The 23,942-nt window shown below is 48.3% G+C and overlaps 1 protein-coding gene across 1 annotated transcript in view; it reads left to right on the top strand.

The window, feature by feature from the left end:
- LOC149437833 (uncharacterized) overlaps nucleotides 1–23,558 on the top strand; it is a 59,530-nt gene extending 35,972 nt beyond the window's left edge. Inside the window, exons 6-10 of the mRNA XM_089660540.1 lie at nucleotides 2,441–2,650; nucleotides 7,692–7,739; nucleotides 7,824–7,843; nucleotides 22,433–22,715; nucleotides 23,304–23,558. Of these exons, the coding sequence (XP_089516666.1) occupies nucleotides 2,441–2,650; nucleotides 7,692–7,739; nucleotides 7,824–7,843; nucleotides 22,433–22,715; nucleotides 23,304–23,428 (686 nt within the window). The 3' untranslated portion in view covers nucleotides 23,429–23,558. The remainder of the gene's footprint in view (nucleotides 1–2,440; nucleotides 2,651–7,691; nucleotides 7,740–7,823; nucleotides 7,844–22,432; nucleotides 22,716–23,303) is intronic.
- The last annotated feature ends 384 nt before the right edge of the window (nucleotides 23,559–23,942 follow it).

Below are 23,942 nucleotides of genomic sequence, written 5' to 3'. Positions count from 1 at the left end.
CCAATAGAGCACCTTTGGGATTTGGTGGAACTGGAGATTCGTATCATGGATGTTCAGCTGACAAATCTGCAGCAACTGCGTGTTGCTATCATGTCAATATGGACCAAAATCTCTGAGGAATGTTTCCAACGCCTTGTTGAATCTTTGCCATGAAGAATAAAGGCAGTTCTGAAAGCAAAGGGGGTCCAACCCGATACTAGCAAGGTGGTTGATGAGTGTAGATTGGAAATATAAGGTGAGCTTAGCCTTTAAGGCTCTGTAGTAAGGTTTTTGGCCAAGCAGGGCTATCAGTCTGTAAAAGGGAAAATGATAATAGGTCTTATCAAAGGCTATGCACAAAGTCAACAAACAAGACAACAATGAGTCTATGACCTGCTCACCAGCTTCCCTTATTCTGTTGCAGCAGATTTTACCATTGGAGGCTCTCCTTTGGAGTGGTGTTGATTCTTGGAAGCCTCTTCTGCTGATCCAACGAATGGTGAACCTGGTGGTACAATGGCTGTCTTTCCACGTCTCTGGAGCAGTCTTGCGCAGCAGTATTATTAGTCAGCCGGTCTGGGGGGTACACTCTGGCTCCCCAATGACAAAAAAAACAGGCCTCTGGGTGAAACCTGACAGTAGCCGCCACTCACTCACTGAGCTCATGGCTCAGACTACATATCCCATCATTCCATGTTCTGTATTTGAGAATAAGTAGCTTAGTTTCCATAGACGCTCCATCCTGTGACAAAAAGGAACAGCAATCAGGCAATTTAGCAATAATACATTTCAGACTCTGCATAATCCAGTAACAGCGATTCTGGTTATAGCAAGAAGTGTGTCAAATATTTATCACCTACCCAGCACACCTTACCAGACCCTGAATCCTGGCGATTGGTTGGGTTGTCAATTAATTCATTACACCGACTGATAACCCTCTATACACAGACAACAGTCTCTGGCAGAAGGAAGAATAACAATCTGTGTTTGGAGAAACCTTACAAAAATATAAAGGATGACTGCAGTCCACTGCTCCCTACAGATCACATGACAGTAAAAAAAAGAGAATTTGGAAAATACTAGATCCCCATCACTGGATAATTAGGAAAGAAGTACAATATGCAAATTAATTCTAAAACTACCTGATTGTGCCTCCTAATGACTTTATTGTGACTACAGACACTTGGAATGTTACTGTAGCAGCCTCCTAGGTAGGTGTTAGGATTAGGTAAATTTAGTTCTGGCTCACTGTATCCAGTGGAGCTGCGGATTGTTGTTGGGCAAATTTAGTTTGGCTCACTGTGACCAGTGTGAGTGTGCTGGTTGATTGTTTGTTCTGTTCTGTGTTCCAGTAGTTGCAGGATTAATTGCTTCCCCCTGAATAGTCCAGAATGCTCTAGAACCTAGTGGGCAGGAAGAGTCTAATCAGCAGCTAAATATTGATACAGCCCTGGCCAATCCCAGGGGACGGTCACCCAGATGGTAGCTGGGAGTCTGTATAGATACTCAGAGAGCAGTGAGGTCTTTTTCCCTACAAGGAAATCACAGCTTAATGGGGCATTCTTGCACTGTTAGGTCATCCTTCCATGTGCCTGCAGGGTGCTAAGATCTTCAGTGGGCTAATTGGAGGCCTGTTTTTCTGGAAGCTGTAGAGAGCTGACTGAGGGGCTGTCACCTGAGGATCTATTCTGGTATCACAGGGTGGATGTCTCTGGAGGATACTGGAAAAGGTAACCCATTTTCCAAGGACTGGAAAGAGAGAACCTAGAGACCGTGGGCTGTTGTCATCCCTTGTGTGTTAGAGTCAGCTGTGTGTATAAAGGGAACATAGTGTCCAGTGTCCTGAAGAGCTCAGTCTATTTATTCCTAGTGAAAGAACTTTGCTTGGACATTTCACCGGAGGAAGATAATTCTCCTCAAGTTGCTACAGGCTCATAGATTTGGAGTATCCCACTCAATTCCCTAACTCTATCCAAGTTATCCTAAAGTAAAAACCCCAAAAAGAACACCCCTGGACTGTTCATTGAGCCAAAGAGTGACTGTGACCGTGTGCCTGGCTGCGAGGCAACTACTGGGGAGAGAACTCCATGCAATCTACTAAGCGGCTCCTGTGGGGAAAGTGCTCTGCTACCATAGATGCCCCATTAACATCACCAGAAGTGGGAGGAAACAAATGACAATTGTATCTTCAAGAAAAATGTGCCTAATAAATGATTGTTGTGGTGATAATGATGGTGGTGGTGATGATGATGGTGGTGGTGATGATGATGGTGGTGATGATGATGGTGGTGGTGATGATGATGGTGGTGGTGATGATGATGATGGTGGTGGTGGTGATGATGATGGTGATGATGGTGGTGGTGATGATGATGGTGATGGTGATGATGATGGTGGTGATGACGATCTGTACATACAGGAGGGAGAGTGTAATTCTTATTATGAATACTTTGTGTGTCTACAGGGAAGGATCATGTGATCATAGTAATGGATGATGTGGAGGACAGCAGTGATCAGGAGAAGATCCGGATATTGGAACGTCATCCTAGCATAGGAGAAATGTACCGCAATCTCTTTTTATTTAGTCATCAGGAAAAACAGTCAAATTATCAGACATTGTTCTTATCTCTAATGGAGATCAATAAACCTTGTCTACCACAAGCTGCTGCAGAAGGTAACATTTCAGCATTTTAAACTTATACATTCTGATTTTAGTTATTTTTCATTCTTTGGATTGATATTTATTTGGTTTCTCATTAAAACTAAAAATTCCAGTATCCTTTAGGTCCCTTTCACACGGGGCGGACCTGTTAGCAGATCCGTTTGCTCAGCAGGAGATCTCTCCGCTGATTCCCACTGAGCAAGCGGATGACAGGTCCGTGTTTTCTGCAGAGCGGACACAAACACTGCTCGCTGTCCTCTATGGACAGTTGGATGGAAATGAACCGCCTGGCCATTTCCTTCCTACTGCCATCCAATCCGATTTATGGAAGGGGAACAGATCCCCATCCGTCTGTTTTTGGCGGATCGGACTGGATGTTGGCAGGTGTATGCAGACACATGTCCATTTACACCCACCGCTCCATAGAGAAGAATAGAGGTCCCTAACGGGTCCGCCTGAAAAATGGGCAGGCAGGCCTGATCGGAATGTCCACGTGAAGGAGGCCCTACATGCTGACTATCAAAAGTGTGAGTACAGAAAAGTATGGTAATGTAGAGGCATAGAGTGCAGAAGTTCATGTCTTCAGAAAATAACAGATATTACCATATTTATTCGAATGTAATGCGCACCTTTTCTGGTCAAAAAGAGGCTCTAAACTCGGTGTGCGCATTACATTCAAGGGCGCCTTACAATCGGAGGGAAACACTGCTAAGCCTCCAACACACTTGGCAGTGCCGCCACCACGTCCAGCGATTCTGCACTGGCTGCAGGCGGTACCTCCCACACACCCAGCAATAATGCTGCGACTATCGGTGCTTACACCCGGTGTGTGACCAGAACAGGCCCGGACTGGCAATATGGCACACCGGCATTTGCCCAGTGGGCTGGGGGCTGCCTGGATAGGAGAGGGCGGCACATAGAGGACCGTGCATTTCTTGGTTCCTCTATGTGCCATCCAGCTGCCTCTCCTATCCATCCCCTACATGCAGTCGGCTCCTGTATGCTCCCCCTCCCTCATCTTCTCCAGCGCCCCCCCCATCTCCTCCAGTGCCCCCTCCCTCATATTCTCCAGCACCCCCTCCCTCATATCCTCCAGCACCCCCCTCCCTCATCTCCTCCAGCGTCCCCCTCCCTCATCTCCCCCAGCTTCCCCCTCCCTCATCTCCCCCAGCTTCCCCCTCCCTCATGTCCTCCAGCGTCCCCCTCCCTCATCTCCCCCAGCGTCCCCCTCCCTCATCTCCTCCATCTCTCCTTTGTCTTTCTTTTCTTTCCTTGTAATACAAAATGTTCCATAACGTGGTGAATTTATTGTTGCTGTCTAAAGTACTGTAATTACCAAAAGTAAAAACTCTTGACACGAGCCCATTGTCACGTTTTTATTACCATATTTTCACTAAGTCCATAACTTTAACCCATTGCCATATGCAGGTGCGCACTACATCTCCATCAAGCATTTTTTTTTTCCAATTTCAAGCCTTTCAAAATAGAGGTGCGCATTAGATTCGAGTAAATACGGGTATTACAGATAATAAAAATGCAAAATGTGATGTATTGGAGGAGAGCACAAACACCTACTTTTCAAGGGTGTCAGGAAACAGACAAAACATTAGCTGCCTTGTATACTGCAAGGAATAGAGATAAATGTGTTTTAATAATAAAATTTCTATAAAATCTTGGCCATTTTTGCACCTACAACTTACATTCTTCCTTCATCCCATCCACTTTCTCTCAGTCACTGCTTCCAGTACCAGGGATAAGTGACCTGGATCCCTGCTGGGACTATACAGGCAGTGTAGGAGGGATCCCCTCACCTGTGGACATGTGCTGTTGGCAACAACTGCCACTCTTACAGTATGGAAAGTGATAGCGGCAGTTGTGGATCTGGCATGCTATAGGGAGTCCTCTCTGTTCCTGAGCTTTTACTTTACAATAACCATGGGATGTATGAAATGTTCTGTGAGATGGTCAGGGGACAAGTGGTGAGCAGGACATCTCAGACCTAGTGTGCCCTTCAAATGCCAACACCCGGGGAAGGACACAAGAGACTCAAACATGGTGCTCTGTGATGGTTTATTACATGGAGTCCTCCCATACTGCAGGAGCGCCCTCACACTTATTTGCACATTTATGTTCCTCAATTTAAACTGAAAGTAAAACGTTTTTATTTTGGATAAAGTGGAGAGGGATTAGAACCCTTGGGAGGTGACAATGCTATAATTTTATATCCAAATACAGTGGAACCTCAACTTACGAGTTTAATTTGTTCCGTGGCCGAGCTCGTAACTCAAAATGCTCGCTCGTTAAATCAATTTTCCCCATAAGAAATAATGGAAACGGCCGTAATCCGTTCCAACCCTCAAAATGGCACCTCATATTTGTCATTTTTCTTGTTATTTCATAAGGAAAAAAGCTTTTTACATAACTAATATTATATAAAAACAAAATAGAAAGAAAATATGAAGATATAATAAGGTTGTATACAATTTACTTACCTTGGAGATGATTTTTGTTTTCGCTTAATTCTCATCACTTTCACTAGTTCTTGGCCTTTTTGCCACACTTTGCTCACTTCGAGCTGAAGGTCTTTTCTTAAGAAACATGTCTAAGGAAGTCTGTTTCATTCTCCCTTTGAGAATGTTTCTGAAACGACGTAGACACGTGTCATTGAAAAGCTCTGTCGCACGACTCGTTGCAATTTTTTCAGGATGGTTCTTTTCAACAAATCCTGCCACCCTCTCCCACATTGCCAAAATATCCTTGAGGTCTTTTGTACTGATTGTCTCCGGCTCTGTCTCCTCTCCCTCCGAAGTAGCTTCAGTTAATGCTTCTGTGTGCCGTTGCTCTTGTAACTCCTTTAACTCGTCAGTCGTAAGTTCCTCGGAGTGCTCCTCAACGAGTTCCTCGATGTCTCTTTCATCCACCTCCAGACCTATAGTCTTGCCAATGGACACGATCTCTTCCTCCACTGGCTCCTCTTCTTCCTCAATCTCAAACCCTTCAAAATCTCTTTCAGCCACATTTTCAGGCCACAGCTTCTTCCAAGCAGAGGTCAAGGTCCTTTTCGTAACCCCCTGCCAGGCAATATCGATGATTTTGAGGCCTATTGCTATGTTAAAATGCTCCTTCCAAAACTCTCGAAGGGTGAGGTTTGTGTTCTCCGTCACCTCAAAGCAACGGCGAAACAGGTGCTTGGTGTAGAGTTTCTTGAAATTTGATATTACCTGTTGGTCCATTGGCTGGAGGATAGAGGTGGTGTTTGGAGGAAGGTAGAGAACCTTCACAAAATTATACTCGTCGAGTATTTCTTCCTCGATCTGTGGTGGATGTGCAGGAGCATTGTCGAGGACGAGAAGGGCTCGCAGGGGCAGGTTGTTGTTCTTCAAATATTTCTTCACCGAAGGACCAAACACAAGGTTTACCCAGTCGATAAAGAACTGCCTGGTGACCCACGCCTTAGGGTTTGCCCTCCACATAACATGGAGTTTCTCCTTTATTATCTTGTGCGCTTTAAAGGCTCTGGGGTTCTCCGAATGGTATACGAGTAGCGGCTTTATTTTGCAGTCGCCACTCGCATTGGCACACAGAGCGAGGGTCAACCTATCCTTCATAGGTTTGTGTCCTGGCATCCTCTTCTCCTCTTCGGTGATGTATGTTCTCCTCGGCATCTTCTTCCAGAACAGCCCTGTCTCGTCACAGTTGAAGATTTGCTCGGGGATGTATCCTTCTTCCTCAACGAATTCTGCGAAAGTTTTCACAAACTCCTCTGCTGCCTTTACATCAGCACTTGCTGCCTCACCATGCCTAACAACGGAGTGAATCCCCGTCCTTTTCTTAAAATTATCAAACCAGCCCCGACTGGCTTTAAAGGATTCCTCCTCCGTTGAAGTGCCTGGGGTTTGCTGTTGTAAATCTGAAAAAATACTGCGCTCCTTCTCGCAGATTATTCCCTCAGTGACGGTATCTCCGGCAAGTTGTTTTTCCGTCAGCCACACCAACAGCAGATTCTCCATCTTCTCATGCACATCTGTACGGCGCTTTGAAATAATCTTGATACCTTTGGCTGGCTTAATTTTCTTTAGGGACTCCTTCTGCTTTAAGATGGTGCAGATCGTTGACGTTGTACGGTCGTAGTGCTTGGCCAGTTCCTTTACTCGCATGCCTTGCTCATGCTTCTTGATGATTTCAAGCTTTATTTCGAGGGACATCATCCTCCTCTTCTCGGTACTCGCACTACCACTTGCTTTCTTTGGTGCCATGGTTACAACAAAGTTAGAAGTTGGCATTTCAATCACGTGTAGACAGTGAGAGAAAGGCCCGGAGATGGGATGCTGTGACTCGTACCCTCTGAGCTGCGCGCGCCTCGAAAATATACACTTAGAGCTGCGTGCGCCTCGAGCTCGTATTTTAAAATTCTGCTTGCGTGCTGAAGCAAAAAATCGTCCGAGCGACTGCTCGTATCTCGGAAAACTCGCACGTTAGTTCGCTCGTAGGTTGAGGTTCCACTGTACCCTCAAAGGTGTTCACATGCAAAGACTAATGCAGTACTTTATTCATATATCAGCCAAGGATTGAACCTCAAGTCCATAATAAAAACGGAGAAAAACATTTAAATAGCTTTTCAAACCCAAACATCTATATGACTCAATAAATCATAATAAAGTCATATCGTTTTTGTTAATTTATATATCCAGCAGTCTAAAAACGAAATTCCCTTAACGAGTATCAGGGCCCTGGACCCGGCATAAGTCATCAAATGGGCTGTTATCAGGCATAACCAGGACTTTAATACATTACATATCTACATTCAGGAGACTGATCGGAATACACTGCCAAACAGGAATGGCTACACATGGATCAAAATCCATCATGGAACAAAATACTGTACAAACATTTGGCCCATGTGGAAGTTGATCCCTATTGCCCTCCATTGCCATGTTATTGTTCCTCTGATCACACTCATATCAAACAGATTCTCAAACTAGAAGATGTTCCCTATAAAAAAAAAAAACTCTTTTAGTAATGGCGTTGTTTGTTCTATTTCCATTTGTTTTAGCTTCTTTTGAAGAAAAAATAAACAAGATCAGAAAAATCATTAAACGCAGTAAGTAGTCTGTGTTTTCAGTTGTGATCGGCTCTTTACATTTTTTTGGACCTCAATGTGACTTTATTCTTTTACTTCACTTAGGTCCCCTCAGCATATATACGGTAAGAATATTTACGATAACCAATTGAGTATAAAATACCAGCCTTCTCCATATGTAATAGGAGATTCTCCACTCAAATCAGCTGCAAGACATTAAAATTATGGTTATAATAACCCCTCGCCCTCCAGAGGATTTTTTGCGATACAGCGCTGCGTTACTTTAACAGTCAATTGCGATGCAACGCTGCACCCAAATTAAATTGATGTCCTTTTTTTCCCACAAATAGAACTTTCTTTCGGTGGTATTTGATCGTTTCTACGGTTTTTATTTTTTTGCGCTATAAACAAGAAAAGATCGACAATTTTGAAAATAAATTTATATATTTTTAAGTTTTGCTATAAAACATATCCAGTAAAAAAAATGTAAAAATCAAATTTCATTATAAATTTAGGCCAAAATGTTTTCTGCTCCACGTCTTTGCTAAAAAACTTTCCAATACGTGTAAAATAATTGGTTTACATAAAAGTTATTACATATACAAATGGCGATATATACAGTTGTGCTCACAAGTTTGCATCCCCTGGCAGAAATTGTGAAATTTTGGCATTGATATTAAAAATGTGACTGATCATGCCACAAAATGCTCTTTTATTGAAGGATGATGATCAGATGAAGCCATTTATTATCAAATAGTTGTTTGGCTCCTTTTTAAATCATAATGATAACAGATAACGATGACTCATCAGCTGTCAGCGGGTACACAATTAAAATTCACAATAGCATTTTATTAAAATGATAAAAGCACACTTACATCTACAGTAGGTAAGTGTACATCAGCAGGAAGTGTAGAAATCGGGATTTCACATCAGTGAGGCCGTACACAGCGGCGGCGAGTCGCAACCCCAATGCCAACCTAGAGGGACCGCTCAGTGCATAGCCAGTTGTCATCCACATGCAGCGTCCAACACCACCGTACGTAAATCAGACTCGGTGATAATGTGTTTCAAGGGAGTATCCTTCTTTGTCAAACCTGTGTATGGTCTCACTGATGTGACATCCCCGTCCCCACCCTTCATGCCGATGTACAGTTATCTAGCTGTAAGTGTGCTTTTTAACAGTTTATTTTTAAAATGAGAATTTTAATTGGGATCCCGTGCTCCTGTCCTTTCTGTCTGTGAGCTTTGGTCAGATCGGCCCAGATCTTAAAAGGAAGCTACAGGACTTCACACAACCTGGTTACCCCCCCCCCCCCCCCCCCCGACGCTCTTCTGTTGCCAGGCAAACATATTGGACATTGGAAGCTGGGATTTGTGCACTGGGGCGGTTTGTCTTTTCTTTTTTCCTTTACAAGATGAGGGGGTCCTGATCTCCCTGTTGGATTTGTGGTTTACGCTAGAGCAGCCTTTCTCATCCAAGGTGCCCATGCATCCTGGGGTGCCTTGAGGTGTCTTCAGGGGTGTCCAGAGAAAATGTCTAAAAACTGCCAAAAACTCATATATGAGTGGGTGGAACAAGCCTGTCTTAGTTACACAAAGTCATGGGTTTTCATTGTGCACCATTACAACCTTCCAGCCACCGGCATCCTGACAACCAATGAAATCATCAGCTGAAAAGGAGGATGCCAGTTGCCTGCACAGCATCCTACTTTGAGCCCCCCCCACCCCTCTCCATCAATGCTGGGGTCACATTAGCTCAGTGATGGAGAAAAACTGAGGGAGAAAGGAAACACTGGAATACTAGTCTGTACCAGGGTGCAAAAGTGTATTTGCTTTGGAAGAATAAATCCCCTCTAATGTTGGGTGTCCTACATGTGTGGATGTTGCTGCGTTATATAAAGCTATTAGAATAGCTTTTCACATTTTAGACTGGGGGGCCTCAAGACTGTCCATCATTTTAAAGGGTGCCTTGACTGAAAAAAGGTTGGGAAACACTGTTGTAGAATATAATTAGAGATGAGCGAAGTATTCAAAAATTCGATTCGACTGATTCGGCGAATTCGTGGAAAATATTCGATTAGAGTCGAATATATTCGCTGTGAATTTAACTTAAAAAAGGGTGTTTCTAGGCTTCAGAGAGACTTAATATTAGTGCAGAACACTGTACCTTTAATTTAAATGCCCTTGGAGTCTGCTGGGGAAGAGAAATAATACTGTCAGTCAGTATGACATGCAGATGAGTGCCGTCGATCTTAGAATCACCGCACACTTCACTCATTTGGCCAGTCACGGGGCCAAAACCAGTGTTTGGAGCCACAGTGTGGCGGTGGAGGCAGCAGCAATGGGAGGCCATACAGCAACCTATGACAAAATGGAAACCAGCAGGAGTGTGAGGAGACCTGAAAGTGGCACATGGCAGAGTGGGAGCAATGGAAACAGCAGCAATGGGAGGCCGTACAGGGACCCATGTCACACTGTGGACCCAGCAGCAGTGTGACGAGGCGGTACGGGGGCCCATGGCAGATTTGGGGCCTGGCAGCACCTATAGGAGGCCTGTAATCTGCCAGCAACCTATGACAAAATGGAAATCCGCAGGAGTGTGAGGAGACCTCAAAGTGGCACATGGCAGAGTGGGAGCAATGGGAGGCGGTACAGGGACCCAGGTCACACTGTGGGCCCAGCAGCAGCGTGACCAGGCGGTACGGGGGCCCATGGCAGATTTGGGGCCTGGCAGCACCTATGGGAGGCCTGTAATCTGCCAGCAACCTATGACAAAATGGAAAACCGCAGGAGTGTGAGGAGACCTCAAAGTGGCACATGGCAGAGTGGGAGCAATGGGAGGCGGTACAGGGACCCAGGTCACACTGTGGGCTCAGCAGCAGCGTGACCAGGCGGTACGGGGGCCCATGGCCGATTTGGGGCCTGGCAGCACCTATGGGAGGCCTGTAATCTGCCAGCAACCTATGACAAAATGGAAAATCGCAGGAGTGTGAGGAGACCTCAAAGTGGCACATGGCAGAGTGGGAGCAATGGGAGGCGGTACAGGGACCCAGGTCACACTGTGGGACCAGCAGCAGCGTGACCAGGCGGTACGGGGGCCCATGGCCGATTTGGGGCCTGGCGGCACCTATGGGAGGCCTTTAATCTGCCAGCAACCTATGAAAAAATGGAAAACCGCAGGAGTGTGAGGAGACCTCAAAGTGGCACATGGTAGAGTGGGAGCAATGGGAGGCGATACAGGGACCCAGGTCACACTGTGGGCCCAGCAGCAGCGTGACCAGGCGGTACGGGGGCCCATGGCCGATTTGGGGCCTGGCGGCACCTATGGGAGGGCTGTAATCTGCCAGCAACCTATGACAAAATGGAAAACCGCAGGAGTGTGAGGAGACCTCAAAGTGGCACATGGTAGAGTGGGAGCAATGGGAGGCGGTACAGGGACCCAGGTCACACTGTGGGACCAGCAGCAGCGTGACCAGGCGGTACGGGGGCCCATGGCCGATTTGGGGCCTGGCGGCACCTATGGGAGGCCTGTAATCTGCCAGCAACCTATGACAAAATGGAAAACCGCAGGAGTGTGAGGAGACCTCAAAGTGGCACATGGCAGAGTGGGAGCAATGGGAGGCGGTACAGGGACCCAGGTCACACTGTGGGACCAGCAGCAGCGTGACCAGGCGGTACGGGGGCCCATGGCCGATTTGGGGCCTGGCGGCACCTATGGGAGGCCTTTAATCTGCCAGCAACCTATGACAAAATGGAAAACCGCAGGAGTGTGAGGAGACCTCAAAGTGGCACATGGTAGAGTGGGAGCAATGGGAGGCGGTACAGGGACCCAGGTCACACTGTGGGCTCAGCAGCAGCGTGACCAGGCGGTACGGGGGCCCATGGCCGATTTGGGGCCTGGCGGCACCTATGGGAGGCCTGTAATCTGCCAGCAACCTATGACAAAATGGAAAACCGCAGGAGTGTGAGGAGACCTCAAAGTGGCACATGGTAGAGTGGGAGCAATGGGAGGCGGTACAGGGACCCAGGTCACACTGTGGGCCCAGCAGCAGCGTGACCAGGCGGTACGGGGGCCCATGGCCGATTTGGGGCCTGGCGGCACCTATGGGAGGCCTGTAATCTGCCAGCAAACTATGACAAAATGGAAAACCGCAGGAGTGTGAGGAGACCTCAAAGTGGCACATGGCAGAGTGGGAGCAATGGGAGGCGGTACAGGGACCCAGGTCACACTGTGGGCCCAGCAGCAGCGTGACCAGGCGGTACGGGGGCCCATGGCCGATTTGGGGCCTGGCGGCACCTATGGGAGGCCTTTAATCTGCCAGCAACCTATGACAAAATGGAAAACCGCAGGAGTGTGAGGAGACCTCAAAGTGGCACATGGTAGAGTGGGAGCAATGGGAGGCGGTACAGGGACCCAGGTCACACTGTGGGCCCAGCAGCAGCGTGACCAGGCGGTACGGGGGCCCATGGCCGATTTGGGGCCTGGCGGCACCTATGGGAGGCCTGTAATCTGCCAGCAACCTATGACAAAATGGAAAACCGCAGGAGTGTGAGGAGACCTCAAAGTGGCACATGATAGAGTGGGAGCAATGGGAGGCGGTACAGGGACCCAGGTCACACTGTGGGACCAGCAGCAGCGTGACCAGGCGGTACGGGGGCCCATGGCCGATTTGGGGCCTGGCGGCACCTATGAGAGGCCTTTAATCTGCCAGCAACCTATGACAAAATGGAAAACCGCAGGAGTGTGAGGAGACCTCAAAGTGGCACATGGTAGAGTGGGAGCAATGGGTGCGGTACAGGGACCCAGGTCACACTGTGGGCTCAGCAGCAGCGTGACCAGGCGGTACGGGGGCCCATGGCCGATTTGGGGCCTGGCGGCACCTATGGGAGGCCTTTAATCTGCCAGCAACCTATGACAAAATGGAAAACCGCAGGAGTGTGAGGAGACCTCAAAGTGGCACATGGTAGAGTGGGAGCAATGGGAGGCGGTACAGGGACCCAGGTCACACTGTGGGCCCAGCAGCAGCGTGACCAGGCGGTACGGGGGCCCATGGCCGATTTGGGGCCTGGCGGCACCTATGGGAGGCCTGTAATCTGCCAGCAAACTATGACAAAATGGAAAACCGCAGGAGTGTGAGGAGACCTCAAAGTGGCACATGGCAGAGTGGGAGCAATGGGAGGCGGTACAGGGACCCAGGTCACACTGTGGGCTCAGCAGCAGCATGACCAGGCAGTACGGGGGCCCATGGCAGATTTGGGGCCTGGCGGCACCTATGGGAGGCCCGTAATCTGCCAGCAACCTATGACAAAATGGAAAACCGCAGGAGTGTGAGGAGAGCTCAAAGTGGCACATGGCAGAGTGGGAGCAATGGGAGGCGGTACAGGGACCCAGGTCACACTGTGGGACCAGCAGCAGCGTGACCAGGCGGTACGGGGGCCCATGGCCGATTTGGGGCCTGGCGGCACCTATGGGAGGCCTTTAATCTGCCAGCAACCTATGACAAAATGGAAAACCGCAGGAGTGTGAGGAGACCTCAAAGTGGCACATGGTAGAGTGGGAGCAATGGGAGGCGGTACAGGGACCCAGGTCACACTGTGGGCCCAGCAGCAGCGTGACCAGGTGGTACGGGGGCCCATGGCCGATTTGGGGCCTGGCGGCACCTATGGGAGGCCTGTAATCTGCCAGCAACCTATGACAAAATGGAAAACCGCAGGAGTGTGAGGAGACCTCAAAGTGGCACATGGCAGAGTGGGAGCAATGGGAGGCGGTACAGGGACCCAGGTCACACTGTGGGACCAGCAGCAGCGTGACCAGGCGGTACGGGGGCCCATGGCCGATTTGGGGCCTGGCGGCACCTATGGGAGGCCTGTAATCTGCCAGCAACCTATGACAAAATGGAAAACCGCAGGAGTGTGAGGAGACCTCAAAGTGGCACATGGCAGAGTGGGAGCAATGGGAGGCGGTACAGGGACCCAGGTCACACTGTGGGACCAGCAGCAGCGTGACCAGGCGGTACGGGGGCCCATGGCCGATTTGGGGCCTGGCGGCACCTATGGGAGGCCTGTAATCTGCCAGCAACCTATGACAAAATGGAAAACCGCAGGAGTGTGAGGAGACCTCAAAGTGGCACATGGTAGAGTGGGAGCAATGGGAGGCGGTACAGGGACCCAGGTCACACTGTGGGCTCAGCAGCAGCGTGACCAGGCGGTACGGGGGCCCATGGCCGATTTGGGGCCTGGCGGCACCTATGGGAGGCCTTTAATCTGCCAGCAACCTATGACAAAATGGAAAACCGCAGGAGTGTGAGGAGACCTCAAAGTGGCACATGGTAGAGTGGGAGCAATGGGAGGCGGTACAGGGACCCAGGTCACACTGTGGGCCCAGCAGCAGCGTGACCAGGCGGTACGGGGGCCCATGGCCGATTTGGGGCCTGGCGGCACCTATGGGAGGCCTGTAATCTGCCAGCAACCTATGACAAAATGGAAAAAAAAAGGTGTGAAAAAGGCCACCATTTTAGAACGGTAGCGAGGGTCCAACAAGGTGGACAGCCAAAAGTCATCCCTCTGTCTGATGGTTATTATTCGGCTGTCGCTACGCAAGCAACCGAGCATGCTATGGGCCATTTGTGCCAAGGAATGCGAGGGACTCCCTGCCTCCATCTCCACAGCATACTGCCACGGTGCGTCTGGGTCCTCTGTCTCCTCCTCCTCCTCCTCTACCAGATGCTCCTGCTCCTCCACTCCTGTCCGCTGAGTGGAAAAACCACCCATTTCACTCAATAATTCATGAGCACCAATGTCCTCCTCTACCTCCTCCTCTTCTTCCTGTCCTGCCCCCACAGGGGTCATGTGGCGTTGAGATCTGTGCGCCACGTCTACCGCACTCTGACCAGCCATTGTTAACAGCATTTGTTCCAGGACGTGCAACAGAGGAATGACCTCGTTCATCCCATAGTCTTGCCGACTCACGAATAGCGTGGCCTCCTCAAAGGGCCTGAGCAAGCGGCAGGTGTCACGCATGAGCTGCCAATGGCTGACATCGAAGTTACACAGGGGAGTACCTTTATCCGCTTGTAACATCAGGAAATCTGTGATGCCCTTTCGCTGCTCGTAAAGGCGGTCTAACATGTGTAGGGTTGAATTCCACCTTGTTGCAACATCGCAGATCAGGCGATGATGTGGAATTCCGTTCTGCCGCTGCAGCTCAATGAGGTTGTGCTTTGTGGTGTAGGAATGGCTGAAATGCATGCAAAGTTTACGTGACATTTTAAGGATGTCTTGCAGTGGGATGGTGGATTTTAGGAACCGCTTGACAACCAGATTGAACACGTGAGCCATGCATGGCGCATGGCACAACCTTCCTTGACGCAGAGCAGACACCATGTTCTTTCCGTTGTCGGTCAACATGGTTCCGATTTTCAGTTTGCGCGGAGACAGCCATCTGTCGATTTCTCTGTTCATTACACTCAGAAGTTCCTCCCCTGTGTGACTACGTTCGCCAAGGCATACCAGGTGCAGCACAGCGTGACACCGTTGCGCCCTGCACATGTGATATGCCGGTCGGGTAATGGGACTTGGCACGGGGGTGGCGGCTGAGGACACGGCGGAAGAAGAGGTGGTAGAGGCGGACATGTTTGCTGGACCAAGGACATGCAAACGTGGAGGCAAAAGCGTCGTGACCTGTCCAAGTTGCTGGTGCGGCTGTGCTGTTCACCCAGTGGGCCGTAAATGACATGTACTGTCCCTGACCGTAGTTACAGCTCCACACGTCGGCGCTGCCGTGCACTTTGGCAGAGACCGACATGCTCAAAGACTGGCCCACCATCTCTTCTACATGTGAATGCAGGGCTGGCACTGCCTTTTGGGCAAAGAAATGACGGCTTGGCACTCTCCACCGCGGCGCGGCACAAGCCATCATTTCTCGGAAAGGTGCTGAGTCCACCACTTGGAAAGGGAGGGACTGCAGCACCAGCAACTTGGACAGGAGGACGTTCAGCTTTTGCACCGTCGGGTGCGTGCTCGCAAACTGTTGTCTCTTGGAAACGGATTCCAAGAAAGACTGCTGACGGAATCCGAGAAGAGGAGTAGCAGGAGAAGGAGCATCTGAACGAGCGGAAGATGCCAACGAGCGACAACTCCCCTCAGCAGAGGTGTTGGAGCCTTGACTGGCTGATAGAGGGCGATTGACGACGTCGGGTGACGGAGCAAGTAACGGAGCGGGTGATGGAGCGGGGGCTGGGGCAGGCAGAACCGCCGTATCTTTATCACGGTTTTCCCAGGCCACCGAATGGCGACGCTGCATATGCTGACGCAACGCTGTAGTCCCAACATGGGCCCCCTGGCCACGCTTGACTTTCTGGCCACATAGTCGACATACGGCTACGTTTACTTCCTCGGGCGGCTTGACGAAAAATTGCCACACCACCGAGTAGGAAACTTTGCCCCCGCTACTCCTCACTGGCTGACTGCTACTTCCTCCGTGCGCACCGGCACCACTACTGGCCGTGGTGGTAGGCTGCAGTGGAGCTGGTGCTCTACTCCGTGGCCGTTTGGCTCCACTGACACTGCTGCGACCCTGCTGCCTCCTGGGCAACCCACCGACTGTTTCGCTCGCTGCCAAGCTGGCACCCTCTTCTCCTGATGATGCGGAAGAAATTACCTGATGACGACGAGGCTGCCAAGTGCGATCAACCTCCTCATCATCAAGTAGGGTCTCCGCCTCACTACTAGCCCCCTTGGCTGCGTCTGGGTCAGGAGACAGACCTGTCTCTAGACCGGCTACCGAGCCACTCTCCTCGCCAGTACTTCTTCGCCTGGCTGCTGAAAAGGCGGATGTCTCCCCCCGTTCCTGACCGCCCTCTGTTAGCTCTTCCTCACTGTACAGTGGGGCTGAGCCCACAGCGTGCGATACTTCGCTTGGTGAGGGAACAGCAAAGGACAGGGGCAGGTAGAGGACACGTGATTTCAGTGGGCTTGCTCCCGGGCCATGCCAACTAACGGTTGTGTCTGACGTACCCACCGACCGTTGGCTGTAGGTGTCAGAGGTGACCTGGGAAGAGGAAGACGACCGAGCCAACCAATCGATGACGGCAGGGTTGTCGGTGGAGACACGACCGCTGGATGACACCGGGAGCACTGGCCTCTGGCTGTGAATATTGCTGCCTCGACCCCTTCCTCTGCTGCCACGTCTGCTCGCTCCTAAAACATTGCCTCCTCTGCCACTCCTCTGCATGTTGTCTGACATACTCTTTAATTCAACGATTCTGTGTCCCTGAGTAACAATTCTGTGTCCCTGAGTAACAATTCTGTGTCTGTCCCTGAGTAACAATTCTGTGGCCCTAAGTAACGGTTCTGTGGCCCTCAGTAACAATTCTGTGTCCCTGATTAACGTTTATGTGGCCCTAAGTAACGGTTCTGTGGCCCTCAGTAACAATTCTGTGTCCCTGAGTAACAATTCTGTGGCCCTAAGTAACGGTTCTGTGGCCCTCAGTAACAATTCTGTGTCCCTGAGTAACAATTCTGTGGCCCTAAGTAATGGTTCTGTGGCCCTCAGTAACAATTCTGTGTCCCTCAGTAACAATTCTGTGTCTGTCCCTGAGTAACAATTCTGTGGCCCTAAGTAATGGTTCTGTGGCCCTCAGTAACAATTCTGTGTCCCTGATTAACGTTTCTGTGGCCCTAAGTAACGGTTCTGTGGCCCTCAGTAACAATTCTGTGTCCCTCAGTAACAATTCTGTGTCTGTCCCTGAGTAACAATTCTGTGGCCCTACGTAACGGTTCTGTGGCCCTCAGTAACAATTCTGTGTCCCTGAGTAACGTTTATGTGGCCCTAAGTAACGGTTCTGTGGCCCTCAGTAACAATTCTGTGTCCCTGAGTAACAATTCTGTGTCTGTCCGAGTAACAATTCTGTGGCCCTAAGTAACAGTTCTGTGGCCCTCAGTAACAATTCTGTGTCCCTGAGTAACAATTCTGTGGCCCTAAGTAACGGTTCTGTGGCCCTAAGTAACGGTTCTGTGGCCCTCAGTAACAATTCTGTGTCCCTGAGTAACAATTCTGTGGCCCTAAGTAACGGTTCTGTGGCCCTCAGTAACAATTCTGTGTCCCTCAGTAACAATTCTGTGTCTGTCCCCGAGTAACAATTCTGTGGCCCTAAGTAACGGTTCTGTGGCCCTCAGTAACAATTCTGTGTCCCTGAGTAACAATTCTGTGGCCCTAAGTAACGGTTCTGTGGCCCTCAGTAACAATTCTGTGGCCCTCAGTAACAATTCTGTGTCTGTCCCTGAGTAACAATTCTGTGGCCCTAAGTAACGGTTCTGTGGCCCTCAGTAACAATTCTGTGTCCCTGAGTAATAATTCTGTGGCCTTAAGTAACGGTTCTGTGGCCCTCAGTAACAATTCTGTGTCTGTCCCTGAGTAACAATTCTGTGGCCCTAAGTAACGGTTCTGTGGCCCTCAGTAACAATTCTGTGTCCCTGAGTAACAATTCTGTGGCCCTAAGTAACGGTTCTGTGGCCCTCAGTAACAATTCTGTGTCCCTGAGTAACAATTCTGTGTCTGTCCCTGAGTAACAATTCTGTGGCCCTAAGTAACGGTTCTGTGGCCCTCAGTAACAATTCTGTGGCCCTCAGTAACAATTCTGTGTCTGTCCCTGAGTAACAATTCTGTGGCCCTAACTAACGTTTCTGTGGCCCTAAGTAACAGTTCTGTGGCCCTCAGTAACAATTCTGTGTCCCTGAGTAACGTTTCTATGGCCCTAAGTAACAGTTCTGTGGCCCTCAGTAACAATTCTGTGTCTGTCCCTGAGTAACAATTCTGTGGCCCTAACTATCGTTTCTGTGGCCCTAAGTAACAATTCTCTGGCCCTCAGTAACAATTCTGTGTCTGTCCCTGAGTATCAATTCTGTGGCCCTAACTAGCGTTTCTTTGGCCCTAAGTAACGATTCTGTGGCCCTCAGTAACAATTCTGTGTCCCTGAGTAATGCTTCTCTGTCCCTAAGTAACGTTTCTCTGTCCCTAAGTAACGTTTCTCTGTCCCCAAGTATCGTTTCTGTGGCCCTAACTCTGTCCCTAATACAGAGCGGTCTGCCTCTCTTGAATGACTGGAGGCAAATGAAGAATTCTAAAATGGCCGCTATTTATAGCTCGACCATTACACAGTGCTGGCTGGCTGTCTGCTGATTGGCTAATGCGATCACATGTCATTAATGAATGCATTATGGGTCAGCGCGCCTTGTCTGCGCGCCTTCCCAGACATCCCCGCTCTGTCGCTGCACATGTCGCCGCCATTTTAGGAAAAATTTCGATTCGCGCGTCCGAAGTAGGCTATTTTTCGGATTTTCCAATATTCGAAACGAATTCCACTTCGCCTACTTCGATTCGCTCATCTCTAAATATAATGAAAGCAAGAATATCCCATGGTGGATGAGAATATGAATGCTGCCGGAAAGATCTCACAATGGGAATTTCTAAGAGATGTAAGCAGCGAGGGGTGGACGGAGTGTTAAGCCCCATATACATGATCAGAAAACCGTACAAAAAGTTTCCCTTTCCAAGCGATCCTGCAATAATCTGATCGTTAGTACACGGCTTTTGTCCGAAATGATTTGAAGGGACAAGCATGAAAATTTTTCTTGCACGATACCAGATCGTAAAATTTTCATTCAATCCATACAGTTTTCGTTCAAAAATACAATACAAATACAGTTTATCACTTTCGAATTTTCTTTCTTTCGTGCGAGAATTTTCGCAATGTTAGTAACCTCTTCACTTTCGATATGAGGCTAGCATGCAAAAATAAAAAAAGGATGGTCATTCGTCCGATAGTCTCATTGTGTGTATGGGACCTTAGGGATTTATTTGAAAAATTTGCTATACAAATGTCCCATCATCCCACAGAAGTAACTACTAATACATTTGTATACAGTACGTATACGCAGGGCCGGTGCTAGACTATTAAGCAAGACCAGCTACTTGCGCCCCCCCCCCTCCACAAAAAAAAACAAGAAACAATTTGTTTTAAAAAAAAGTAGAAATTAATTAAATCAACAAAACACAAAACTGCTAAATTTCTTTTAATTTGCAAAAATGTGCCATAAGATGCCACCAGCATCAAAATTTGACAAGATCAGTGTCATGGACGGACTGCCTCTGTGGCTGGCAGTGGCAGGGTGACAGTGGCAGTGAGTGGAGGATGATGGATCCACACTCTGACAGATCCCAGGTTGGAATTCTCCAGGCAATGGGGGGGAGGTAAAACGCTGTGACAACAGGCACCTGAACAGAGCAACACACCACCACCAACACTGACACAGATCAGCAGGCCCAGCAGGCACTAGAAGATCAGGTTGTGGGATTGGGATGATGTCATCACTCACTGACACATTGCACATGTGATGGATTTCCTGCCAGCTGGGTCATACTCACACAGACATGAGACATCAGAGTCAGACATTACTTTCCTCCACAGGCACAGCTTCACCTTCGCTGATCAATGGGAACCTGAAGGGTTGGATCTCCACAGTGATCAGTAACGTCAGCAGGCTTGCAGTAAGGGACTGAATCTGAGAGGAACACTGGAAGGGGTGGCAGCTCAGCTGCTACACTGGCCCCAAACACCAGGCATCTTCCTCTGTCCTGTCTTCCGCCCCTCCCCTCAGATGAAGGATCATTCATGACATGGCGGGATCGCACACAGATATGGTACCTGCCTGTGCTGTGCTCAGGTGCCCCTAGGTGGCAGTGCGCCCTAGGTGGCTGCGTAGTTTGCCTAGTGGAAGCACAGGCCCTGCGTATACATTGGTAAACCACTTGACAAGCACAACGTTTATCTGAGTTATGGCTGAAGAAATGAGCCATAACCATGGTACCGTTTTTTTTCCGTGAATGGCTGGCTTTCATATGAAAGTGGTCCTAGTGGCCCTTGAGCCGCTGTATCGCTTTCCATAGTGGTGGAAGGGGGCGCCCCCCCACCTCCCGCGGCTCGCTGGTGTTTCTTGGGCTTACTGTTAATGCCGGCCGGCCAGAGAAATGATCTGATGGTGCAGCCTCCTCAAGATGGTGGCGATGAAACATTCTGTGGTCTTTGACTGCCTCTGTCATAATGGTGGACCAGAGTGACGTCATGACGTTACATCCAGTCGGCGGTGGAAGTAAACAAATGTTTTTCTTTTTCAAAGCAACTGTTAAAACATTTTTTTTAAACTTTTGCTTTTAGAGGTAAAGAAGAGGTTTGGGGTCTGTTTGACCTCAGATCTCTTCTTAAAGAGGACCTGTCATGTATATTTCTATTACAAGGGACGTTTACATTTCTTGAATTAGGAATAAAAGTGCTAAATAAAAAAATGAGAGGGACAGTAAAAAAAAAAAAAATTAAAAATGAAAGTGCCCTCATCCCACCCATCCCACCGTGCTCACGTGCAGAAGAGAACCCATACGTCAATTGTATATGTAAATGGTGTTTGCAGCGCACATGTGAGGTATCGCCGCAATCGTTAGAGCGAGAGCAATAAATCCAGCGCTAGACCTCCTCTGTAACTCTGAACTGGTACCCTGTACCTATGGAGATTGTACCGTAGTCTGTCGCCATTCCACAATTGTGCGTAATTTGAAATTGTGACATGTTAGCTATTTTCTTGCCGTAACATCCTCCTTTTATATTTTAGAAAACAATGGGGTAAATATTGTGTTTTGGTTTCTTTAATTCAATAAAGTGTGTTTTTTTTCCAAAAAATAGTGTTTCAACTACTTGCCTATTGGGCAGTTCTACCCCCTTCCTGCCCAGGCCAATTTTCAGCTCTCAGCGCTGTCGCAGTTTGAATGACAATTGCGCGGTCATGCAACACTGTACCCATATGAAATTTGTATAATTTGTTTCACACAAATAGAGCTTTCTTTTGGTGGTATTTAATGGCCACTGGGGGGGGGGGTATTTTTTGCAGTATAAATGAAAATAGAGCAAATAATAAAAAAAAAGGTTTTCTTTGTTTCTAATATAACATTTTGCAAACAGATAATTTTAATGGGGTAGCACTGGTATGCATTGATGAGGAGGCACTGATGATGCATTGATATTCAGCAATGATGGGCACTGATAAATGGCATTGATGGGCACTGATAGGTGGCACTGATGTGTGGCACTGCTGGACAGCACTGATGGGCAATACTGCTGGGTGACACTGCTGGGCGACACTGCCTGGGCACTGATGAGTGGGACTGCTGGGCACTGATGAGTGGGACTGCTGGGCACTGATGAGTGGGACTGCCTGGGCACTGATGGGCGACACTAAAAATCATCTTTCAGCTATAGCGTGGTTGGGAAGAGGTTAAAAAGCGCAGCTCAAATACCATGTGACATAAAAAATTGCAATGATCGCCATTTCGTTCTCTGGGGTGTTTGCTAAAAAATATCTAATGTTTGGGGATTATAAGTAATTTTCTAGCAAGAAATATCAATTTAAACAAAACGTCCCGGAAAATGTTTGGTCCTCAAGCGGTATAAACATTCCGGGTGTTATTCGTTACTTTTATGTGAATCAGGAAACATCTGCAAAGCAGTTTTCTTTTTGTCAATATAGACCGACCCCTAATAGTGATCCCAGGATTGCTGGAACCCGCCGCATTGTGAGATTTGTAGTCATGGATTTAGTGTAATGTACAATCATTTCTCTTGTTGCTGTTATCTAATGATTATTGTTTTGTATCTTTCATTATATAGGGGAATCTTTCAGTATCTCACACAGTTGGGATCTTTTCAAGGTCATCAGAGAGTGACTATGAATGGCTTATCAAGCAACTAAAATGGGAGATCTTCCATATCAATATGATAACCGTCCTTCCTCACTACATCTCCAACAATGGATGGCAGCAGTTCATGGAGGCCGTCTCTCGGTGCACGTCCGGTATTTTGTATCACACCAAGAAAAGAGGACGAATCAACATTGTGGACATCAATGGCTCTGTATATGATGAGGATCTGAAATATCTGTGTGAGCGCCTAGGTAAGAGGTCATCATATATGTGGCTGATTCATAACACAGACGGCTACATGGGCTGATGTTCCATCATGTATGATTCGGGTAGTAGGGTTCATCACTGCCCATCCCCCACACACAATCATGGCCAAACATCTTGTCCCCCCGGCATTTGTCAGATAACGCCCCACTTCACCCAGAAAATTGCTGCAATGACAAATGTTCCGGCATTCTGGTGTCATTTCTTGTGTTTGTATTGTATGACACCAAAAAGTGGAGAAACAACAAGCCAAATCTGACACCTTCCACGCAGAACTACAAAAATGGACCCCAAACATCCTTCTACCCCAACTACTATACCTCCTACTACCCCAACTACTACACCTCCTACTACCCCAACTACTACACCTCCTACTCTCCCAACTACTACACCTCCTACTACTCCAACTACTCCTACTACACCTCCTACTACTATTATTCCTACTACACCTCCTACTACCCCAACTACTACTATTCCTACTACACCTCCTACTATCTCTGCTGCCGCACTCATCCCATGTAAATATTCTTCCATGGATGTATGTATTGGATGTAACGTGATGTCTTTATACACAGGGAAGGAGAATGTGATTGTGGTTGTTGATGATCTGGAGGACACCAGTAGTAAGGAGAAGGCCCGGATCCTGGAGGCACAGCCCAGTATTGGAAGTTTGGCCAAGGATCTCTTTCTATTTGAATAAGTTGAAAAAAAAAACAAAACAGAACAAATCCTATTGTAAAGTAACACAGAGGACATAACACACAGCACACATACACTGTTGTTGGAAATGTATTTGTCCATTCATTAGGAAAGATGGAATATTACCTCAATACTGTACTATTTAGTGATGGTCTGAACACCCCCCTGTTCCGTTCACGGTTGAACATCTGAACCCACAAAATGTTTGACAGCGAACTTTGAAGACGAACCGAACACCCGAGTGGTATCTTCCTGCATCTGAGTATGTGGTGAGATCCCGCTCAGCTCCTACAATCCGGCATGAGGTCTATGATGAAGTCACGTGGTATTTTAGTAGTGAGACATTCATTCATGTTCCAGCTGTCGGTGGGGTTCCCGGCTGTCAGCTGAATGTAAAAAGAATTGTCGGCATTGTCTGATGATAAAAAAAAAATGAAAAAAAAAAAACAGCATGGGGTCCCCCCTCCCATCCATACCAAGCCCTTCTGGCCTGGTATGGATTTTGAGGGGAACCC

The sequence above is a fragment of the Staurois parvus genome, unplaced genomic scaffold (genome assembly GCF_062004578.1).
Source record: "Staurois parvus isolate SC_StPar_1 unplaced genomic scaffold, SC_StPar_1.0 ptg001252l, whole genome shotgun sequence".
NCBI lineage: Eukaryota > Metazoa > Chordata > Amphibia > Anura > Ranidae > Staurois > Staurois parvus.
Note: the sequence above shows the minus strand (reverse complement) of the source record. Positions and strands in the feature narration are given on the sequence as shown.